At 40.9% G+C, this 21,119-nt stretch overlaps 1 protein-coding gene across 3 annotated transcripts in view; it reads right to left on the bottom strand.

Moving 5' to 3' along the window:
• The window catches only part of RAD18 (RAD18 E3 ubiquitin protein ligase), a 104,687-nt gene extending 89,383 nt beyond the window's left edge, over nucleotides 1-15,304 (bottom strand). Inside the window, exons 1-4 of one of the 3 annotated variants that reach the window (XM_070455607.1) lie at nucleotides 15,144-15,304; nucleotides 11,339-11,420; nucleotides 5,148-5,209; nucleotides 3,863-3,933 (exon numbers count right to left, since the gene is read on the bottom strand). In XM_070455607.1, coding sequence (XP_070311708.1) covers nucleotides 3,863-3,933; nucleotides 5,148-5,209; nucleotides 11,339-11,420; nucleotides 15,144-15,194 — 266 coding nt within the window. In that variant the 5' untranslated portion in view covers nucleotides 15,195-15,304. Of the gene's footprint in view, nucleotides 1-2,203; nucleotides 2,296-3,862; nucleotides 3,934-5,147; nucleotides 5,210-11,338; nucleotides 11,421-15,143 lie in introns of those variants that run through there. The other 2 variants (XM_070455606.1, XM_070455608.1) reach the window with 2 other exon arrangements.
• Between the last annotated feature and the right edge of the window lie 5,815 nt (nucleotides 15,305-21,119).

Here is a 21,119-nt window from a genome sequence, read left to right as displayed (position 1 = left end):
GGGAGGACTCCCACAGAGACAAACGGGTTTCACTCCAGTGAGACAGGAAACCACCTCTGAACAACATGCAGTATGACCTACTTTTTATCTTCAAGGATCACTTAGGTTGCTGCCCTTGTCAGATTCCGCAGGGACAGCAAAGACAAAGCCAATGGGATTTACTGATGGAACAACAGAGTGAGTGTGAAAGAGGGGGGGCAAAAATGCCTTTAAGGGTTTTGGCCTGAGCAAAAGAAGGGAGCTGCCACTTACTAAGTGAAGGGAGACTGCAGAGCAGCAGATTGGGAGTGGGGTTTGGGGGTGCAGCAGAGGGAACCAGAGTTTAGTTTTGGTTTTAAGAGGTCCAAGCAGAGGTGAGTGAGACAAGCAGTTGGATACATGAGGCTGATATCTTGGAAACAAATCTAGCTGAGAAGCCATTCATTGCTTCCAGCCATAAATCTGGAAGCCATGAAGGTAATAATTGGTATTTATAACCATGAGACTGTTTATGGCAACTTACATAACTTAAAAATGAGCTGTGTGAAAATATTAATTGCAAAACTGACACTTAAAGTTGAATTGCTAATCTTTCCTTCAATTTCCATCACTCCTATATATTAAACTGAGTTGGCATTACAACACCTCACAGCATTCATCACAGACATTCAAACTGGATGAACTGGACTTTCAAAATAATTGTGACTCAATAAAATATAGGAAAATCTTGCCCATTAGTTAACTATACAATAACTTCACCTTTTCAAAATGTGGTTAAGAATCAAAAGTGAAAACAGGTCTCTGGGTAAACATGGGCAGTCATAAAACCCATGCAATCAAGTCCATGAACTTTGGTAACTAGTCAAAGTACCTGCAAATACTTGTTATAACCCAGGACATGCAACCTGGGACCATTTGGTTAAACAGGCAGAGGCCCACCAAGCATAAGTTCTCATCAGCTCCACAGGGCATGCACATACATGTATCAGAGCAATACAACATAAATACATAAAATATATAGGGTAGTAATGATAGGAACATTTTCTTAGGTTCCTCTGTTCCAGATACAGTACTATTCTGGGTATCTTTTAATATATCTCTTCATGTCTAATCCTTATCCATGTCCACAATATTATTCCCATCTTTCAATGTGGAAAAGAAGCTAAAAAGGATTAATATCTTGATCACACTCATATCAAAACTAGTAGGGTCTGAAGTCTGTGCTGATGTACAGCAGCAACCATCACAATATTGTAATTATCCTCCAGTTACAAATAAAATTAAATTTAAAAAAGAAATCAAGTAGGGTCAAGATGGAAACCTAGTTTTGCCTGAACCCAAACCCAGTCTGCTTTAAACTATGCTATAAGGGAAGGTGAAATTATATTCTACATCCTCTTTGTTTAAATTTTTTAAACTTGAAATAAGCACCTGGAGAAAAATTCATACCTCATCAATGTATAAACCAAAGCAATAAATGATGCTCTACATGCTGAAGTTGTAAAAATTATAATACACATGCAAACTGGCTGCTATGCAAAAATACAAAAACAACATTTTCTTACTTAGGTCAAGAATAAAGTTCCACTTAGACAACAACATTCTAAATAAATTTCCAAATAAATACATTCTAAATCTGTATTTAAAAATCTAATAAATATATCATAAATGTTATATATAAACACAATAGTTTCTTAAGAACATTATTTTAAATAAAACTGAGTGGGGGGGGGGGGGACAAACTTGTTCCTTGAAAATAAAAGTTGAAAGAAGAAAATATAAGATCTGCACGTCAGCCCTGTTCCCAAAAACCTCTGGAATTATTTCCAATACTCTTTTGGTATTTGGTTTAGAAGATTACATTTTAAAAAATCATAGTATCATAAAATGGCAATGACAGATGGGAAAGATAGGAAGAAATAAAATTAACAAACTATAAATATCTTATTTTATTCATAAAATTAAACTTCCTCCCTCACTGATCTTAACCCAGATTTCAAAAAAGTAATGAAACTGAATCGCTTGAATTTTATCTCTATTAATTTTGCAAATGAAGTACCACAGCACTTTAGATATGACAAATATCCAAGAAATGTTCACCATGAGGCAATTCCAAGGCAGACAGAGAAGCAAATTATAAAATCCATCCCAAATCTACAGACAAGGCTTCCTACCTCACCAAACCCACTATAATTCTTTATACTTATATATAATACTTAAATACCCTGTTTCTTCGAGGGGGAGAGAAGAGACTGCAATCATTCCAAGGCTTCCCTTTAAGTTACCAAAGGATCTATGAACCCAAAGATACCGATAACTTCTCTTCAACAGATGCTGTTCTGAGGAAAAAAAGCAGCCATGAGATACAGTTTTACCATATCAGAGAAAAGCAAAGAGTCCATCAGTTCCTTTTTTTTCTTAATCCCCAATCAGTTCCTTTCTAAATATACAGCTCCATCTTTTCTCATGGACTTCAAAATCTAACTGAGCCATCCAGGAAGTCCTGCTTTTCTTATTTCAAAGAATCTGACTGCCAACGCAGGAGACATGAGTTCAGTTCTTGGTCCAGGAATATCCCACATGCTGTGGAGCAACTAAGCCCATGCACCACACTAGTAAACCTGTGCTCGAGAGTCCCGGAACTGCAATTATTAAGCTCCTGTGCCACAAATGCTGAAGACTGTGCACCCAAGGAGCCAGTGCTCCACAATGAGAGAAGCCATCACAATGAGAAGCCCACGCACTGCACCCAGAGAGTAGCCCCCACTCATCACAAGTAGAGAAAGCCTGTGCAGCAACGAAGACCCAGCACAGCTTAAGATAAATAAATAAAAAGGAGAAAAGCTATCACTTTAATTATGAGCATCAGAGACTCTCAGAGTGTCTTAATCTAGGAAAGTATACCACCTTCTCATGACTTTGCTTAAGGTAATAACCAACCAATTTCTAGAATGCCACATTAGGCAAGTTCAAAGGAGTAAATCTGATCACCTTTAGCATGCAAACCAGTGAATAAACTTGCAATTCTATTGGAAGAAATTTCTTTACAATTTTGGGAGCAATGTAATGTACTTCTAAGAATATTCCAACAAGTTTGGAAGTCGCTGCACTTAAGTATGTAGCCACCTAGCCATTAACTAAACACAGTACATTCCTACTAAAAATTCTTGCTTGGCTTGCATGATTAAAACTAAAAATAAGTCAACATATTGTCTGATAGAACATATCTTTTTAAATCCCTCTGGGTGACTGCTCACTCACTTAATACCATCACACACTTGACAGTTAAGAAGTAAAACTACACGTCATAAAGCACCAGGAATTACATATTTCACGTTACATATCATTTTATACATGCTGAGCAAATCAGAGTAAGAATGAGTGGATTAATATATAACAGACACAGAAACCGTAATACATGTGTGTGTATACATGCACATGCGTGTGCAACACAGTTCTGTCCACTGAGAGGGTTTAGAAGCAATGACACCCCAATAATAATGAGCATACCCAGCTCCAGATCCTGATTTCTAAATACCATTCCCCAATGAAAGGAACCAGGGCTCCTTGGGAACATGGCTGATGCTAATGCTGGGCAGGAAAAACAAAAGATGAAGCTGAAGTATTTCTCAACTATTCAAAAGTAAGTTCCCAAATTTACATTCTAACTTGTTTTTCATACAGGAGATTTTCTGTTAAGTGAAGAAAAAGACTCTTATTACGATCAGATTGTTCACATGTGATTAACGCCTGTGGTCGCATCCTTTCTTTTACCCCAAATATGCAACACTGCATTCCCTAACTCTCAAAAGTTCAGAGTAAAGGGGGGAACACATATCAAAGGCAAAAACAGTTAGGGATTAGTCACAAAATTAAATCATACCGTGCAAAATTCAAGCTTTTTACCAGTTCATCTAAAACACGGTTATTTTTCAGGTCCGGCTCTGTGACTGTCTAGAAAAGAAAAACAACAGATGGGAAAAGGTCAGCAACAATAATTAACTTGTCATAATCTCATTTTTGAAAATGTGTGCCCCATCCTCCTGAGACTCCCCATCCCACTAAGTCTTCCAGGAAAGCCTCAAAATAAAGTTCATTTATCTCATACTAATATGGAATTTTAAAACAGTGAATCACTATCTGCTGACTGGAAGTCTGATTCAAAACTCTCCAAAGCATCTGGTAAAAACATATGCCCTTTGTACAGTCTAAAATAAAACCTAATATGAGCAAGAATCCTTCAAAATGGCAGCACAGTTTCCCTCAAAATTTCTCCTTCAAAGAACAGAGATGCTCTTTTACGCAGTAATGCGGGAGGAGCCTGAGATGCTCAAAGCAACTTTAAAAACAAGACCGGTGTTCAGGAATGCAAGAGGAAAACAATAAACCTGGTAGTTATTTAGCATGAAGAATGAATAGCATGAAGAATGAACAGCATGAACATTTTGCATACAGTTAATCTCTGTGATGATACCACCTTGAGGACAGCAGCGTCCCTAGTTGTTGTAGAGCTTAGACTTGAAAGCAGAGTGAATTCAATGACATCCTGACACCAACAACCTCCCAAACTAGAACCGAAACCCTTTAACTAGCCCCAGTGTCCTTTCCACCAGATCCTACCACTTCTTTTTCTTTCTTTACTTCCTCCATTTCCTTTCCCTTTTTACCTACCTTTTCACCTATTTCAACTACATGAAATATTTCGAAAACTTAAAACAAATTTTTTGGTGTTCTCCCTGAAGGTCTGATTTGGGCAAGAGGTAAAGGGCCAGTTAAACTGAATCTTTGCCTGCTGCACAAATACTAAAATATCAATCTTTTGCAAATAAATGATCTTTCCATCAGATTTTCTACCCAAGTTGAGAAATTTTAAAAAATGAGGAGTCATAAAAAACATAGTGCATAAGATTTAAAGTGTGCTATATCCTTGATCTTAACACTAGCTTTTCCTTTCTAAAAAACATTTAGGTAATCAGAAATCTTAACAAACAGTTGAACAAAGCCCAGTTCTCCATATATGTATTTTAGAAGTCTTTTCTGAAAATGTTTTTGAAATAGCTTAATTCAATAATCATGCATCTTCCCAAGGCGTATGTGTATACATAAAGCAGAAATATCTGCACCAATTAGTTAGCTTTAAAGGAAAAAAGGAAAAGAAAAAAACTCACCACACAACAAGTTGGACATTGTGTTTTATAGGACAGAAATTTTCTTATACAAAGAGAACAGTCTGCAAAAAAATCAAATGCAACATAGTCAAATAGTTAAGTTGTATAATAATATTGGAACCTAACTTCTAACAAGTTATTTTAAGCCCTAGAATATTTCCACCATCTAAGGTCTATCATTATAATCTTAAAATTCTAGTACATGGACTCTAACTATACAAAGTTGCAAATATGATTTAGTAGCATTCTTAAGAAAGCGATACATATCAAATAATAGTAATCCTGAGTCCCTAGCACATCACAACTCTATAAGCAATATGTATCTTTCTCTGTATCTTCCATCTGTAAAATGAAGGAAACATAAAGTAAGAACTAGGATAGTTTTATATAAACACGTCAGATATCTCCACTGCCAAGCATTCTAAAATATAAATTTTGAAACAAGATCTATACGTGTGTTAGGAAATAATATATACCAGATTAACAAATTAGGGATTTCTACATCCTAACTCTGTAAATAACGTCCTTCATCCTGCATTTAACAAATATTTTTGTAGCAAGCGCTGTTATAAGGAAAGGTTCTTGACCTCAAGGAAAGCAGTGAGGCAATTACATATAATTCAGTGCATTAAGGACAATGTACTAAGGTTTAACAATAAGTAGAAATTGGCATGAACTAAATTCTGCACACCCAAGGCAGTGTAAAATGGTCTCCCCAAATCTGACAAACAGAATGGTGCTGTACTAGTAGCTAATGTGCTATTAGCACAAATTCACTTTAGTGAAGGGGATCCACAGTGGCTCAGACAGTAAAGAATTTGCCTGCAATGCAGGACACCCAGGTTCAATCCCTGGGTCGGGAAGATCCCCTGGAGAAGGGAATGCAACCCACTCCAGTATTCTTGCCTCGAAAATCCCATGGACAGAGGAGCCTGGCGGGCTACAGTCCATGGAGTTGCAAAGAGTCAGGCATGACTGAGTGACTAACACACACACACCTTAGTGAAGTGGTCTAACAGACTCTACCCCCAGTCCTACTGAACCAATGAACTGTGACCAATAAATCATATCCATAATATGTGATTCTGATTGAATAACAATTATTTTTTTTAATTAATATGTTTTTGTTACTAAGTTAAACCATAAGAAACTTTATGGTAAGTCAAAAAAAAAGAGACAAATATTGGCAATTTCATTAACATAATATTGTGCACTTACTGCGTGCTCTGTTTTAAGCATGGTAGATGTATGAACACTTTCAATCCTTACAGCAGCTCTGAATCCCATTTTATGAGAAGGAAAACACAGCATAGAGTTTAGTCAACTTGCCTGTGATCATGGAGTTAATAGGTGGCAAAGGGAAGTACCAGAGTCCATGCTTTTAACACACTTCTGACTAATTATTTAAAATATTATAATCTGCTTATAACACATACTTATTATATATACCTATATAGTATCAATAAGTATCTAATCAGTACCTCCACACTACTAGGGTATGTAAAATGAGCCCACTGCTTCCTCTTCTGCATAACCTGATCTGTGTTTTCTTCTGAAATATGGAGACAAGACACTAGTCCAAAGCAGATCAAGCCCTTGGCTTACTTTCAATTTCCCAGTCAACTACCAAATATGTGCTGGTGAACTGCAGACCAGCATAATTTATTCTCCAGCGAGCAACCATATTTCAAAGTAGAGCAGCGAAGACCTTCGAACCATGTATTCCTACGTGGCTTTATTTAAATCACCTGTGAAGTCTGTTTTTCCACCCACAAAGCTCAACTATGAGCCATGTGTATAGGGTGGGGGAAGGAAGAGTAAAACAAAGAAATAAAGGGTAGCTTCATAGAAACAAGCAAGCCCAGGGAAGGAGGTATTTCTCATCTCCAACAGGATACAGCCATCTACCGGCTTTTATGTATCAGAAGAGCGTAGCATCCTGACAGTAAAAATCAAGTTGCTAAAACTTAAACCAAACCTTTTGGCATGTGATCTTAAGGATTTTATGAGAAAATAAACCATCTCAAAAATAATTCTGAAGTATCCAATTAAAAAAGAGAAAATCCAGTTCCAAGTTTGAAAGGAATTAGGAGATCCTTTCAAAGCTGAGGAAAGCTGGCCTCTGCCTCCAATTCCAGTGTTTAGTGACCAGTCAGCTAATAAGAGAATAACCTCCTTTCAACTATCGACCAGCACTCCAGCATTTCTGTAAGTGCGGTTCTGCATAACTGCATGTTCTTTCCATATATAATAACTCTCTCTTCTTCCCTGTCTTGTTTCACAATGCTGCCTCATAAGAATGAAAAAGAAGAATAACACTGATTATTTGTCTGATTATTTGTCTGAAAGAATATTACACTGCCTCTTAGTTGAGCAAATGTCAATAAATGGAACACTTCACATTTCTTTTTTTTTTAGTAAAATTAAATTACTTTTTATTCCAGTATAAGCCTCAATTAATTTAGTGGTCAAAATTCACAAAAGGAAAAGAAAAATGACTTCTGGTTCATCTCTAAAATAGTGGTAATTTAATAGTACCTAAAAACCAATAATTTCATCGAGCAGTAAATACTTGAGCATCTCCCACTATCTAGGCAGAAAAACTGCACAAATGCAAAGCAAACTGGCAGATCAATCTATTAGTGAGAACATTTCTCACTTAATGGTGTTTCATGGATGGGAGTAAGCTCAGGCCCTCTCCCCACAAAAGTAGTCTTTAACAACATGAATTTGGATCAATTTAATTGCCTCACATTCTGCCACTGCACCTCACTCAAACCTTAATAGCAGCAGATATGCAAATGTAGTGTTTGTTACCCATACTGAAAAATCTAAACATAGGAAAACAGAATAAAGGAATGTAAAAAGAAAAATCCTGACATGTTTAAGGACGAGCAAAGTGGCTAGGATTCTGGGTCACTAATTCCAGTCAATCCAGGATGACAGCAGAATATGACAGCTAATTCTCGCTCCTACTAAGCTCTGGGGGCTTTTGTGTCATTGACGCAATTATAGACCCAGAGCAACTTTTAGTCTTGAGGGAACCTGTGACAATGGGTGATTAGTAGAAAAGTGTACTGAATCATGACAGGTAGGATATGAAAAATAACTACTCGTAAAATAAATTATCATTACTGGAAGTACTCTCCACCGATTTCTTAGATGAACAATGACATCAGTGATAATTGTATGTGACAAAGAAACAAGAAAAAAAGAGAATGGAAGTAAAGACCAATTTTTCAGCTAAGTAGGGTTCACGAAATTAATTTAAAAAGTCATCTTTCTTCCCTAAAATGACATAATTAAAATCTACAGAGTAGACTTCCATGTTTGTCCAACAGAAAGTAACCAATATTCAAAGTTACTCTCCTACAAACAACTAAAACACTGAGGGGAAATATGAAAAAAGCTCTCTATTTTCAGACTTTGCACAACTATAGAAATGAGAGAAGTTCTACCACAGCCCAAGATACCTGCCCATGTGCAATTTCTTGACCATAGCACAGGAAGGAAAGCCAAAGGCCCATCAGTCTTGCTAGTTGAGAAAACAAAGATCAGAGTTCAGGGCAATCCACACAGCTATAATTCACACAGCAGAGTACCAAAAAGAAAGAAGCTCCACATATGTGAAGACCTCCAGAAACATGCATACGTATCTACTCAATTCTATGACTGAACTTAAATCTGCACATATACAGGGATCCATGAGGCCAGATAAAGATCAACTTCCAGGGAAAGAACCAAAACTGGAGTGGTAACAAAGGGCCAAGAGTTCATAAAATTTCCAGCATCCAGTTTGGAGAAACCTTACTAAACACTTGGGCATTGAGTAGACACCCCAGGGCACACCATACCTTAGTATGACAGTAGATTAGCCAGAGTGAGTGGGTGATGTCAGAAAGATGGCAGAACAGGAAGCCAGCCGGGGCTTTCCCCACGGTAACACAAATCAACAAGACACGAACCAACTTCCTTTGTGAGAAATACGGATACCAGTTCAGATGCTCACATACCCCAAGACAAGCACAAAATCAGCCACATCAAAGCTGGTAGGAAATATGTGGCCCTCACTTGCCAGAGTTCCTATCCCTGGCTCAGCACCACATAATCAGAGAGAGACTCATAACTCCCAGCTTTCCCCAGGGGAAGGAGAGACAGAAGACTCAATCACAGATGAAAAGTTCAGACTTCTCATGGGGCTGCCCCAGGAACTGAACATGCCTGGGGCAGCATGCCTGAATCAAAGCACTGATAAGAAAAGGAATCAGGTTGGAGTCACTGAGAACAAAGGTTTGGATGAGGACCCAATCATTCACCATTACTCCTCCCCTGGGAGTAAACAGGAGGAATGCCCACCTCTTAGCTTCTCTTTAGGGAAGAACATGCATCCAACATTCCCACTTTTCAGCAGGCTACCTAAGAGATTTGTTTCTATCTCACCCAACCCATAGCACTGAACAGACTTACTCTAGAAGCTGGGAGACTAATGAGAACAGAGAAGAGCAGGGCCACTGCTCCAGAGGACCCGCAGTACAGATGGAGGTACGTACAGCTCAGCAGCTTCCCCTTTGGCGAGCAAGAGAAGAGAGAAGGATGCGACCAGTATCTCAGCTTCTCCAGAAGCTGAGGGGCTGCTTCTACTTTGCCTGACTCAAGAGTGCTGATGGGTGCCTGGGGGCCATGAGGAACAAAAGACAGCTGGGCACAACAAAAGACAGAGGTTGTGCAGTACCACAGATATAAGAAGCAAAAGATTATATATTGAAGACAACACTGTTAAGATGTTAATTGTCCTCAAACTGATCTCTAGATTTAGTGCAATCCCAGTAAACATCCCAGCAGGCTTTTTTTTTGGAAAGAAACTGACAATCTGATTCTAAAATTTATATGAAAATACATACAAAATGCAAAGATCCTAAAAGAACCAAAACAATGTTGATAAAGAAAAACAAAGTTGGAGTAGCGACAAAACCTGACTTGAAGACTTACTAAAAAGGCTACAATAATTAAGACAGTGTGAAGGATATAGACATAAAGAACAACAGAACAGAGAATCTAGAAACAGACTCATATGTAAATTCCCTGGGGCCATATTGACTGACATGGAGAGAACTCTATCCAGTGATAGAAATGTTCAAGCTTAACCATAATTGTTATATGGTATAAACATTTGTTAAAACTTACTGACACTTGTACACTTTACTGCGCACTTGAAATGGATGCCTTTCGTTACATGTAAATTATATCTTAATCAAGAAGCTTTTAACACAGATTTAGAAACAATCCCCAAAACTTCTGTTGGTTCCTAATATGAATCTACCCTAAAAGGAAACTAAGACTTACTCAGGCCCTATAATGTGCCAGACCTTGAACTCACTACATCTGACTCTCGCAACCATCTCCTAAGGCAGAAACTACTCTCTAGAATTTCACATTTGAAGAAATGATGGGCCTTTGCAAACTCACCCACCTAGTAAGTGAAGAGCTATGTCAACCTTAGCTTATCTCTCATGCCCATGTTGCTACTATATGTCTTCTTTATGGAAACTTTTTCACCAAAGCTACTATTACCCACTAAAGCCTAAATTTTTTTTTAACTTTCCAACACAAATCAACTCAAAGATAGAGAATAAGAAAGATCATAAGCCTAGATAAGCCATAAACTGACAGCCAGATACTGAACAAGGACAGGTGCACCCCTGTGTACTAAATACGTCAAACTACAGTATAAAAATGTGTATGTACATACTGGACTCACAAAGTGAAGTACAGACACATTTCAATATGTGAGTCTTTCCACCATCACAAAGCAAGTTAAGTGATAAAACTGTCTGTAATAGTCTTCAGTGGGAGAACTCGTCCACGAGGATTTTTAAACTTTACAATTCTACACCAAGGACTAGTTGATTGAACCACCTATCTCTTACCCTGTCAAAAACAAAAATTATGAAACTTAAAATCTAAAAAGTGCTGGACAAATAACCATATATAGTGATCAAAATCTTCATTCCCATAAATGTTATAAAAGGCATAAAAGTATCCAAGAGGGATAGTGGAAAGACCTTCCAAAAACCTCAAGACAGAGGGGGTAAAGGTGTAAATAAATATGTGTACTTATCTTTGGTGTCAAATTAACACTACATTATGTAAAAATCACATCTTTCTAACTCAGAGAAACAATGCATACTTACAGTTATGTGAACACTGAGGAATCATCATTGCAATGTTGAAATATTCAAAGCAAATTCCACACCGCAGCAAATCATCTACTGTCTGAAATACAAAAATGCATATATACCTATCAGAAAGTCACCAAGATGGGAACATCTGCCAATTGGAGCATCTGCCACAGAATTCTTTCTCCATCCCCTAAAAAAAATAATTTAATACTACTTCTGTGTCATAGATATAAATTTAAAAGTCAAGTCCACGTAAACTGCAAGGTAGAGAAAAACCTCCCCCATATGACTTATTCAGATTTCCACTCCATATTGCCAGCCCTTCACAAAAAAGAGGCCTACTCTATTGTTCCACTTGCCACGTGTTTCCAGCTTCTATCCCAGCCTTCTCCTCTTCAGACCCCACTCCCTGGCCTACAGTCACTGCTGGGTGAAAGGTCCCCAAATCAAGGAATACTACAGACAAACATCAGACAGTATCCAACTAAGACACTTGTTTCACAAACGAGTAAACGTGTATCTAGAGCAGGCTACTGCAGAGTGCACGTCGGTCCACCAGGACTAAACTTCCGGCTTCCCTGCCGCCCGTCAGTCCAGGCCTTTCCGCAAGGCACTACATGGTGAAGTCTCAACTGCTCCACCACCAGGCAAGTTGCTATTTCACATACTTTTTGAAACATGTGAGTGTCTGACCTCAATTTAAAAGTTGTTGTTAGTTGCTAATTCATATCCATTTCTTTGTGACTCCATGAACTGTAGCCCGCCAGGCTCCTCTGTCCATGGGATTTCCCAGACAAGAATACTGGAGTTAAAAAAAAAAAAAAGAATACTGGAGTGGCTTGCCATTTCCTTCTCCAAGGGATCTTCCCGACCCAAGGATCGAACCCTCTTCTCCTGCTTAGCAGGTGGATTCTTTACCACCTGGAAAGCCCAAATTTAAAAGTACTGACAAAAAGATTAATCAGAGAACAAATCTACAACAATAACAACAGAACTATGTAGTTTAATTTTCTTAGGAGGTCTGTAGCATTCGTATGCCAATTTTACAGATGAAGCCTATAGAGATTACAAATGGAGTCAAATCCAAGAAGTCGACTCCATGGTGATTCCAAATTTTAAATACAGATACACACTGTGGGTATGTGTGTGCATAAGCAGACATGAGAAAAACTGAAGGACAATAAGAAAACATTAAACATCAGTTCTCTCTGGATAGTAGGATGCTACATAACTTTCATTTTCTCCTTTATCCTACTCTAAATCTTAATTTTTTCTATCTACAAACATCCACCTATAATCTGTCAAAAACAAATTTCTGGTACAGTAAAACCAGGGAAATAAACATTCAAATGCCCAAATCTACAATTATTTTGAGTGGTAACCTACCCCTGATGCAAAAAGCTAGAGGACTGTGCTGAAAATCAATGAAGAGCAGAGGCAGGATCAGAAGCCAAAGACCTGGCACCTGGTCTATTTGCTTCTTTCACGATTGCCATCCTCTCCTAGAGGACTGGTTCTGCCAGATGTGCTGAGCAAGATCCGTGGAAGGTGACACTGCATCTGATGAGCTGTAACATTCCTGTACAAACGTCCAGTTCAGTGGATGCCCTAAGATTTCCTCAACTTACAGAAAGTAGAAGGGGAAAGTACAGAACAGGTGAGAAGACTGAATCATTCAAGCAATGGTTCTTAAGTTTTATGGATCACAGATCCCTTTGAAAAATAAATGAAAATTACGAATTATCTTCTTAAAAAACATACATAACAATATATCAGTAATTCCAAACACCAAAACTTTTCCATGGATCCTCAGTTAGGCATTATGGATTTGGGGGTCTGAGTTCTATTCATTATAAGAAAGAACTCCAAATAGAGCTACTTCTGGAAAAGGCTAATTCTTTGTCCCTGGAGGAGTTCAAGCAAACACCAGAAGAGAAATGGGTGGACACACTGTAAAAGGAATTAGAATACTGGTGGGGGCTGCCTTTTCAACCTTCAGATTCCATGATTCTAATACGGGCTCAGTCCGTTACACCACTGAACACTCTGGTGTTGAATCCTACACTCAGGCTGTCATGCGACAGCCAACCCAGAGACATGGAACCCGCCACTAAAGGACATTGTGGAAGTTTGTGGGAATACATAAAATAGGCTTAAATCTACAAAGCAGGTAGCTTTACAAGTTACAGAGCTTTCACTTCCCTGATTCAATTTATAATCTTTATGACAACAAATAAAAAGCAGGGGGAGAAATAACACACTATGTGTTGATAGTAATAATAAACATATATTAATTTAATGCTTACTACCTTCCAGATGGTCTTTCCAGATGGCTCAGTGGTAAAAGAATCCGCCTGCCAGTGTAGGAGGCGCGGGCTCAATCCCTGGGTTGGGACAATCCCCTGGAGGAGGAAATAACAACCCACTCCAGTATTCTTGCCTGGGAAATCCCATGGACAGAGGAGCCTGACTGGCTACAGCTCATGGAGTCACAAAAGAGTCGGATACGAATTAGCAACTAAACAACAAAAAAACCTTTAATCGATAAGCAAATAATTTTTGAGCACCTGCTATGTGCCAGGCATTGTGTTAGGCACCATGAATAAACCAAACAGGATCCCCACCCACACACATCAACTCATTTAACCAACTATATGAACTATTTCTGTCTTCAGTTTATAGTTGAAGAAATCCAGGCTCAGCGAAGTTAAGTAACTGAATCAAGGTCACACAGTTAAATAGGAGGCAGAGACTAACACAGAACACTGGAACTCAATAAATGCTCTTCTCCACTTTACATTGGTGCCAAGGCCACCACAAATGCAGAACCACAGCTTTCCAAAATCCTTCCACGATGTCAGCTTTTCACTATGGGGAGATCTCAAGTCACCAAGCACTTCAGATGACACCGATGACAGCAGATATTAACCTCTTCCAAGTCCCTTCACTTAATCCTCAAAGTCATCTTATGAGTGAGTGGGGCAGACAGCGTAATTCCTAGTTAACAAAACGGGGCAACAGAAGGAGAACGTGATCCTACTCAGTCACACACTGAAATAATCACAGAACAAGGATAAAAACCAGGCAACTGATTCTTAGCTAGTACAGCACAGTGTATCCGCTCTTGATCAAACACTGTAGGAATCCAGGACTCACCACTACTGTCCATGGAGCAAAAATCAGTGTTATTTAATAGTAACAGACTTCAATAAAATGAAAGGCTAGTCTAAACGAGAACCCAGATTTGTCTGAGAGAGGTGCACAAGAGTTAAGAGTTAGAACACAGTTAGGGAGGACTTAATGCAAATTAGCACTAGGCTTCTTGAGCGTAATTAAAAGAAATGAAAGAAAATGTAAAGGAGACTACCTGCTTTGCTAGATGATTAAATAAATGTTTTTTGATGCAAAATCCACCCAAACTCTGTCCGGTGTCACTGTGGGAGATTCTCCACTAAAGTACTCGGAGAGTTTACATAATGCCTGACACGCAGTGAGCCCTAAGAAAAGATTAGGTGTCACTGTCATTTCCACTGTTTGGAGTAATGTTTCTCTCAAGATCATTGTTTGTTGTGGCTGAACCGCAGAATATCCCGTTCCATACGACGGCCAATCTCGGCTCACTATCAGTGACCGAGGCTTGTTCTCGGCACTTGCCAGAGGAGGAAACTGAGGCCCAGCGTCACGCGCCGGCAAGCAGCGGGGCAGAGCCGGGTACCCTGGCCCAGCTTGCCGCTGGCGCACGGTTCTTTCTCCTCCTCAAGGTGGGGCTGGCCTCCTGCGGTCGCCCAGACGGCCCTGAACTCCCCAAGGCACTCACCTTCATGACTGCCAAGGCCGGAGGCCACCGGGACTCGACCAGGGAATCCATGGTCTCCTCTAAAGAAACGAGGGGGGTCCACGACCCACTGGTCTCCCGCGATCCTCGGCCACTCGAAATTCCCCGCGCTACAGAGCTACGTCATCAGTCCGCGACGCGCCCGACGCGTTTGCAGAGCATGCTGGGAGTTGCAGTACGTGGGCGGAGCGCAGCCAAAGATACTCTTATTGCTCAAGCGCCAGGCTCAGGCGACACATCTGTGCGCACCTGTGTGGTTAAAAAGCTCACAGGCGGGTTTTGTACTGTACACTTACTAAATGAATGCCTGTTGAATTTTAGAAAAAGACAGCCTAGAATCAAACCGTATCCAGGCCTTGTCAAACCTTTCCAAATCTAGGCTCATGCCTCCTCCTTTCGGTCGCCCTCTCTGATTGCTGTAAAGATCTGTCCCTGCTCAGAGCCAGGGTTTTCACATCCATTTCTCCATCTCACTCCATCACAATATTGCAAGGTAAGTATTATCATTATTAGTTTACGCAGGAGAAAGCTTCGGCTCAGAAAAAGTGAATAGAGGTTCTTTGAGTTACACAGTCCTTGACCAAGCTACAAATAGAACCTCTCGACTTAAAATAGGAGTTCTTTCCTCGCATAGGATGGTTAACCTAATTTAACATCTTAACTTTGGAGCATAGCCTTCCAAATATTTCCTGTGCAGAAACGCAGATACAGGGTTTTTCCCCACAAATGTTATTATATTAAATGTATACCTCTGTCAACTTGAATTTTTCTGTTTGTTTATCTACAGACATCCTGAGACTTCTCCATGTTAATACATATAGATATATTTCATTCCTTTTAATAGCCATGTAGTCCGTAATGCAGATGTACAATTTATTTACCTGTGCCCATCTGACAACCATTTAGGTTGTTGCCAGTTTTTCATTATTGCAAACAGTTGCAATGAACACATTATCTATATAAATCTTGGCATACCTGAGCCAGAATATCTGTGGATAATTTCCTGTAAATGGAACTACTAAGTCAATTTTTGTGCTCTTTTGACACCACGATAGCAAGCACTGTATGACTTTCCAAAAAGGCTGAACCGATACATTTATACTCTCACTAAGCGAGTATGAGTGCTTGTTATCCAAACATGAAGCGCCGACCAGCACATCACCCAGACTGTGTGCTCAACTCAGCACTCATGGATAGGCTCTCTGATGTGGATCTCTCACACTAGGTCTCATGGGCAGCAAGTCAGCACAGTCATATTGCTCAGGAAGACCCCTGTGGCTTGCCACTACCACCACATGTGGTCCATTCATCCATTCCTGCAATCATTTTTTGAAGTGTTTACCATTGGCCAGTCACAGCTTCCCTCTGAAGTAGGCAGAAGTGAGGCTGCCATTGCCATTTTAAAGACAAAGACACTGAGGCTCAGAGAGGTTGAGGCTTCACTACTTTGGACCCTCTTCAAAAGAAACTCTGACCAGAGTTTGTACTTAATTGAGCCAGAGATGTACTTAATTGATTTTTCCCAGTCTATGCCCAAAGACTCACTGGGCAGTAATGATATTAACAGCATTTGGACAGAGGACTTTAATATCCTTTATAATAATAGCTGACACTTATAAGGCCCAAGACATTTATGAGGACAAAGACACTTATGAGGACAAAGACATTTATGAGGCCAAAGACACTTATGAGGACAAAGCACTGTCCTAGATTTTTTTACACATATTGACTTATTTCAGGCTCACTCCAATCAAATGAGGAAAGGGAAATATACAGATTAACTGACTTAGGGAATTCTGCTAGTAAGTGGAAGAGGAAGGACTTAACTTGGCCAGTCTAGCTTAAGAGTCCATATTAACCAGTACAGCATATTCTTGTAAGGCCCTCATCATGAGAATTATTGCCTTTTATAGATGTAGGAACTGAGGCTCAAAGAGGCAAAAGGACTCATTCAAGATCACACAGTTCATCAGTGGCAAAGTCCAGCCTTGAATCTAGATCTTTTAGCCCCAAACCAGAAGGGACCACCCATTGACGCTTTATGGAGGAATAACTGAGCAGACAAGGCCTCAGGGCAGAGATCTAAGATACCCAGGATGCTGGACTTGGTGGGGCTCCAAAAGGAAGGTGGAGAGTGGCAGGTTAGGGGATGCAGTGGGTTTGTGTCAGCCAATCAGAAAAGGGAATGTAAATGACCTCCAGGATGCACTGGATACATTGGATCCAGGCTTCTTTGGATGCACAGCCTAGTTCTAGATGCAGGGAGAGAGGATAGGCTTGGGAAGATAAGGAAAATGAGACCAAGAGCAGATCCCAAGTCTGAGTGCACCAGTAATTGTTCCTTTATGGGACTAGTTGGTTACACAGTTTAAGGTGGCAAAGTACTGAGGAGGTGAGAAAAGGATAGAGAGGAGATGAGAAAAGAGAAAAAGGAATGGGGAAGGAAGGGGAGAGAGAAGACAGAGAAAGAAATGCACACTTCCCATTCAACTGGGCTTCCCTGGTGGCTCAGATGGTAAAGAAACTGCCTGCCATGCAGGAGACCCAGCTTCAATCCCTGGATGGGGAAGATCCCCTGGAGAAGGGAATGGCTACCCACTCCAGTATTCTTGCCTGGAGAATCCCATGGACTGGCAGGCTACAGTCCATGGGGTCGAAAAGAGTCAAGACTCTTCATTCAACTATGAAGACAGATTTAAAAGCAGGCATCACATGTTGAACCTTGGGGTCCAAATCCACCTCTCGGGCTCTGAAGAGCCTCCAGGGCGGCACCCAATGCCATTCATCTCTGAATTCCTGCCACCAGCTGCTTGGTGAGACTGAATGACTGAGTGAATCACCGGAATAAGCCCACATTCCCATAAATCTCCTCCGTGGCTGAGCAGTTCCCTTCCCACCCTCTTCAACAGCACCAGATCAAACCCACCTCTGAACCCAGGGAAGGAAAGTTCACATGAGGGCACAAGCAGGTTCTGAAAGCCACTTTGAGCTCAGAAAAAAAAAAGCATCTGTCTTCCCTCCCCCCATAATATTTATCCACCCGTGGGAGTCAATCTCCTTTAACAAGCTGCTGGTTCCACAGACATTCTCCTTCTGTTAGATCAATAAAGAGATTGTACTTCCTTATTCAGAAGTAAAAACAAAATGTTCTGTACAAAAAACTCAAGTCAGTGCTCAGTAGACTCTCCTATTGTGAGGATCCAGGACAGGGCTGCCAGATTAAGTACAGAAAGTGAAAGTGGCCCTGTCGTGTCTGACTCTATGAGACCCCATGGACTATACAGTCCATGGAATTCTCCAGGCCAGAATACTGGAGTGGGTAGCCTTTCCCTTCTGTAGGAGATCTTCCCAACCCAGGGATAGAACCCAGGTCTCCCACATTGCAGGCAGATTCTTTACCAGCCGAGCCACAGGGAAGTCCAAGAATACTGGGGTGGGTAGCCTATCCCTTCTCCAGCGGATCTTCCCGACCCAGGAATTGAACTGGGGTCTCCTGCATTGCAGGCAGGTTCTTTACCAACTGAGCTATCAGGTCAGGGAAGCTTAAATATAAGTAGATCCTAAGCATGGCATGTGACATACTTAGACTAAAAAATTATTCCCTGTATCTGAAATTCAAATTTAACTGAGCATCTTGTAGTTTTATTTGCCAAATCTGACAACCTTAATCAAGGGACTTTCTTCCAGCTGAATGTAGGGCCTGGCCTGGTTATATCTTGAGAGGTCTTGGCCCTCCCCCCACCTTCCTTTTTGGGGTCTCTCTTCATCACACTCCTCTCTGTCCCCCGTTCGTCCTCCAGGATTCCTGCCAAGCCTCGAATGAGGATGTGTGGATCACCTGGCCTGGGGACTCTGGGACACAGACAGTGCCTGGGGCTAAGGGAGCAGAGCTAGGGACCCCTGGAAGGAGGCAGTGTGGAAATCACTCAGGACAGAATTCTCAGTTGACTAAAGGAACAAGATTCAGACTCACACAGACCTCAGTTTTCATCCACCTGCCACTGACCAGGTGATCTTGAATGAGTCATTTACCTTTCAGAGCTTCAGTTTCCTCTTTTTAAAGATAAGAATATAATGCCTGAGTCCGAGGGCTTTTAGAATAATTTTGTGTTTTTTAAATGTTGGGAGGCACCTACTAAGGTGACTGACACATAGTGAGTGGCTGGTTATGGCAGTAGGAGTAATAATAATAAATAGGACTGTTATTATCATTAATACCCATTGTTAACCAGAGGGCAGAGCAGTTAAGACTGGCTCTGGAGTCAGACTGCCTGAGTTCAAATCTCAGCCCCACCATTGACTAGTGCACATGTCCCTAAATACTGTCCCCAAGAAGAGGAATCAGGGCTCCTTGGAGATGTGGCTCATTTTAGACCTGGGGCAGAGTAGGTACAAGAGGAGCCTGGGAAATCTTATTGTGCCCAAATGAGGAAGTTGCCCAAAATGAATGGAGCCAGCTTAAAGCTGCCGCTGCTGACCTAAGCCACAGAAAGAATATTGACTGTAACTCACTGGAATGCACTGACTATTTTAAAACCCAGGAATTTATAATGGATCTCAGCAGAAGCAAAGAAAGTCCTCATTTTCAACCAATGGAGGTAGGGATTGTACTGGTTTCTTACTCTTAAAGTTGATAAATAAGGAGAAAGAATTAAGCATCTATTCTTCTCTTCCAGAATGAACTATATTTTAAGCAAATACTAGCCTTTGTGGATGAGAATTCTAGTTGATAAATACAGAAGAAATAAAATTATTAAATCATTGTAAGACCAGTAGGGTTCTTGGGGGTGGGATACTTAGGTTCCAAATGATGAGGCCGCAGTGGAGGGCTGAGGGTGAACCCACATGAACCTCCCGACCCACCTCAGCCATCCTGGAAGGGGAACCAAACAGCACAGAGCCCTTGATGTGACAGGATGTGGAGAACGCACCCTCCAGGAAGCGATGCTGCCCGGAAAGGCTGAAACTGACCCTAATCAAACACTGAAACCCAGCTCTCCAGCTACAGGACTGAATTAGACGAACTATTCAGGGAACATCCAACTGCTCCCTACTGCGTCTCTCTTCCCCTGCGTTTCCTTCACTAGCCCCACATGATACTTCACTTTGTAGACTTCTGGTCACCAAATGTGTGGATTTTCCTCACAACAAGCAGTCCTCTACAACTCCAGTAGAGTCTCCTACAAATCAACGCAGTTCCGGCACTGTCCACCCGGAGATGACGTCAGATCCCGCGGATTCGGTTCTCACGAGACTCCCTCCCTCCCCTTCAGATGCCAATCCGCGGCTCGAGTAATCATCCCCGCGGCTCGTGACCCACGGATCCCACCTGCTATTTTAAAAATGGCCACATGATGGCAGTAGGGATTTGGGCTGGATGTGGGCCCAAGCTTTGAGCAGGAAATGCAGAGGAGAAATCGCCCCATGCATTCCACATGTATTTATTTCATCTGATCCTTGCATTTAATCAAACGTTCGCTAAGGGGCCTGTGCTGGGCCTCTAAGCATCAAAGCGTCACATTCAGCCCTGATCCTGCCATCCTGCAGCCACCTGTCTAAGTAGTGTTGTGTATCTAGGGGCCACCAGGAATCTCGAAGGGTCCGTGCAGACATGGGTGTCTATGTGTTTGACATTGCTGAAATGGATACCTAGGCTGGGCATATTGGAAACAAGGTAGTTTATATGGGGGCAGGGATGGGGGCCCAGGGGGTAGCCAGCCACCTCTGTTGTTTTGAGTTGGCCTCTTCCACAGGCATTCAGGTTTACTGTTTATCAACTGTGTGCTCTGCGGAAACTACTTCTCTGAACCTGATGGGGCTCAATAATAGTTAATACCCTATAGTTTCTCTGTGGCAAGAGAATGAGATAGTCCATGTGAGTTGCTTAGAATGGTGCGTAGCACACAGCAAGTGCTCAATACAGATGCATTTATAAACATGTATGTTCTCATGTGGGCC

The sequence above is a fragment of the Odocoileus virginianus genome, chromosome 26 (genome assembly GCF_023699985.2).
Source record: "Odocoileus virginianus isolate 20LAN1187 ecotype Illinois chromosome 26, Ovbor_1.2, whole genome shotgun sequence".
NCBI classification, from domain to species: domain Eukaryota; kingdom Metazoa; phylum Chordata; class Mammalia; order Artiodactyla; family Cervidae; genus Odocoileus; species Odocoileus virginianus.
Note: the sequence above shows the minus strand (reverse complement) of the source record. Positions and strands in the feature narration are given on the sequence as shown.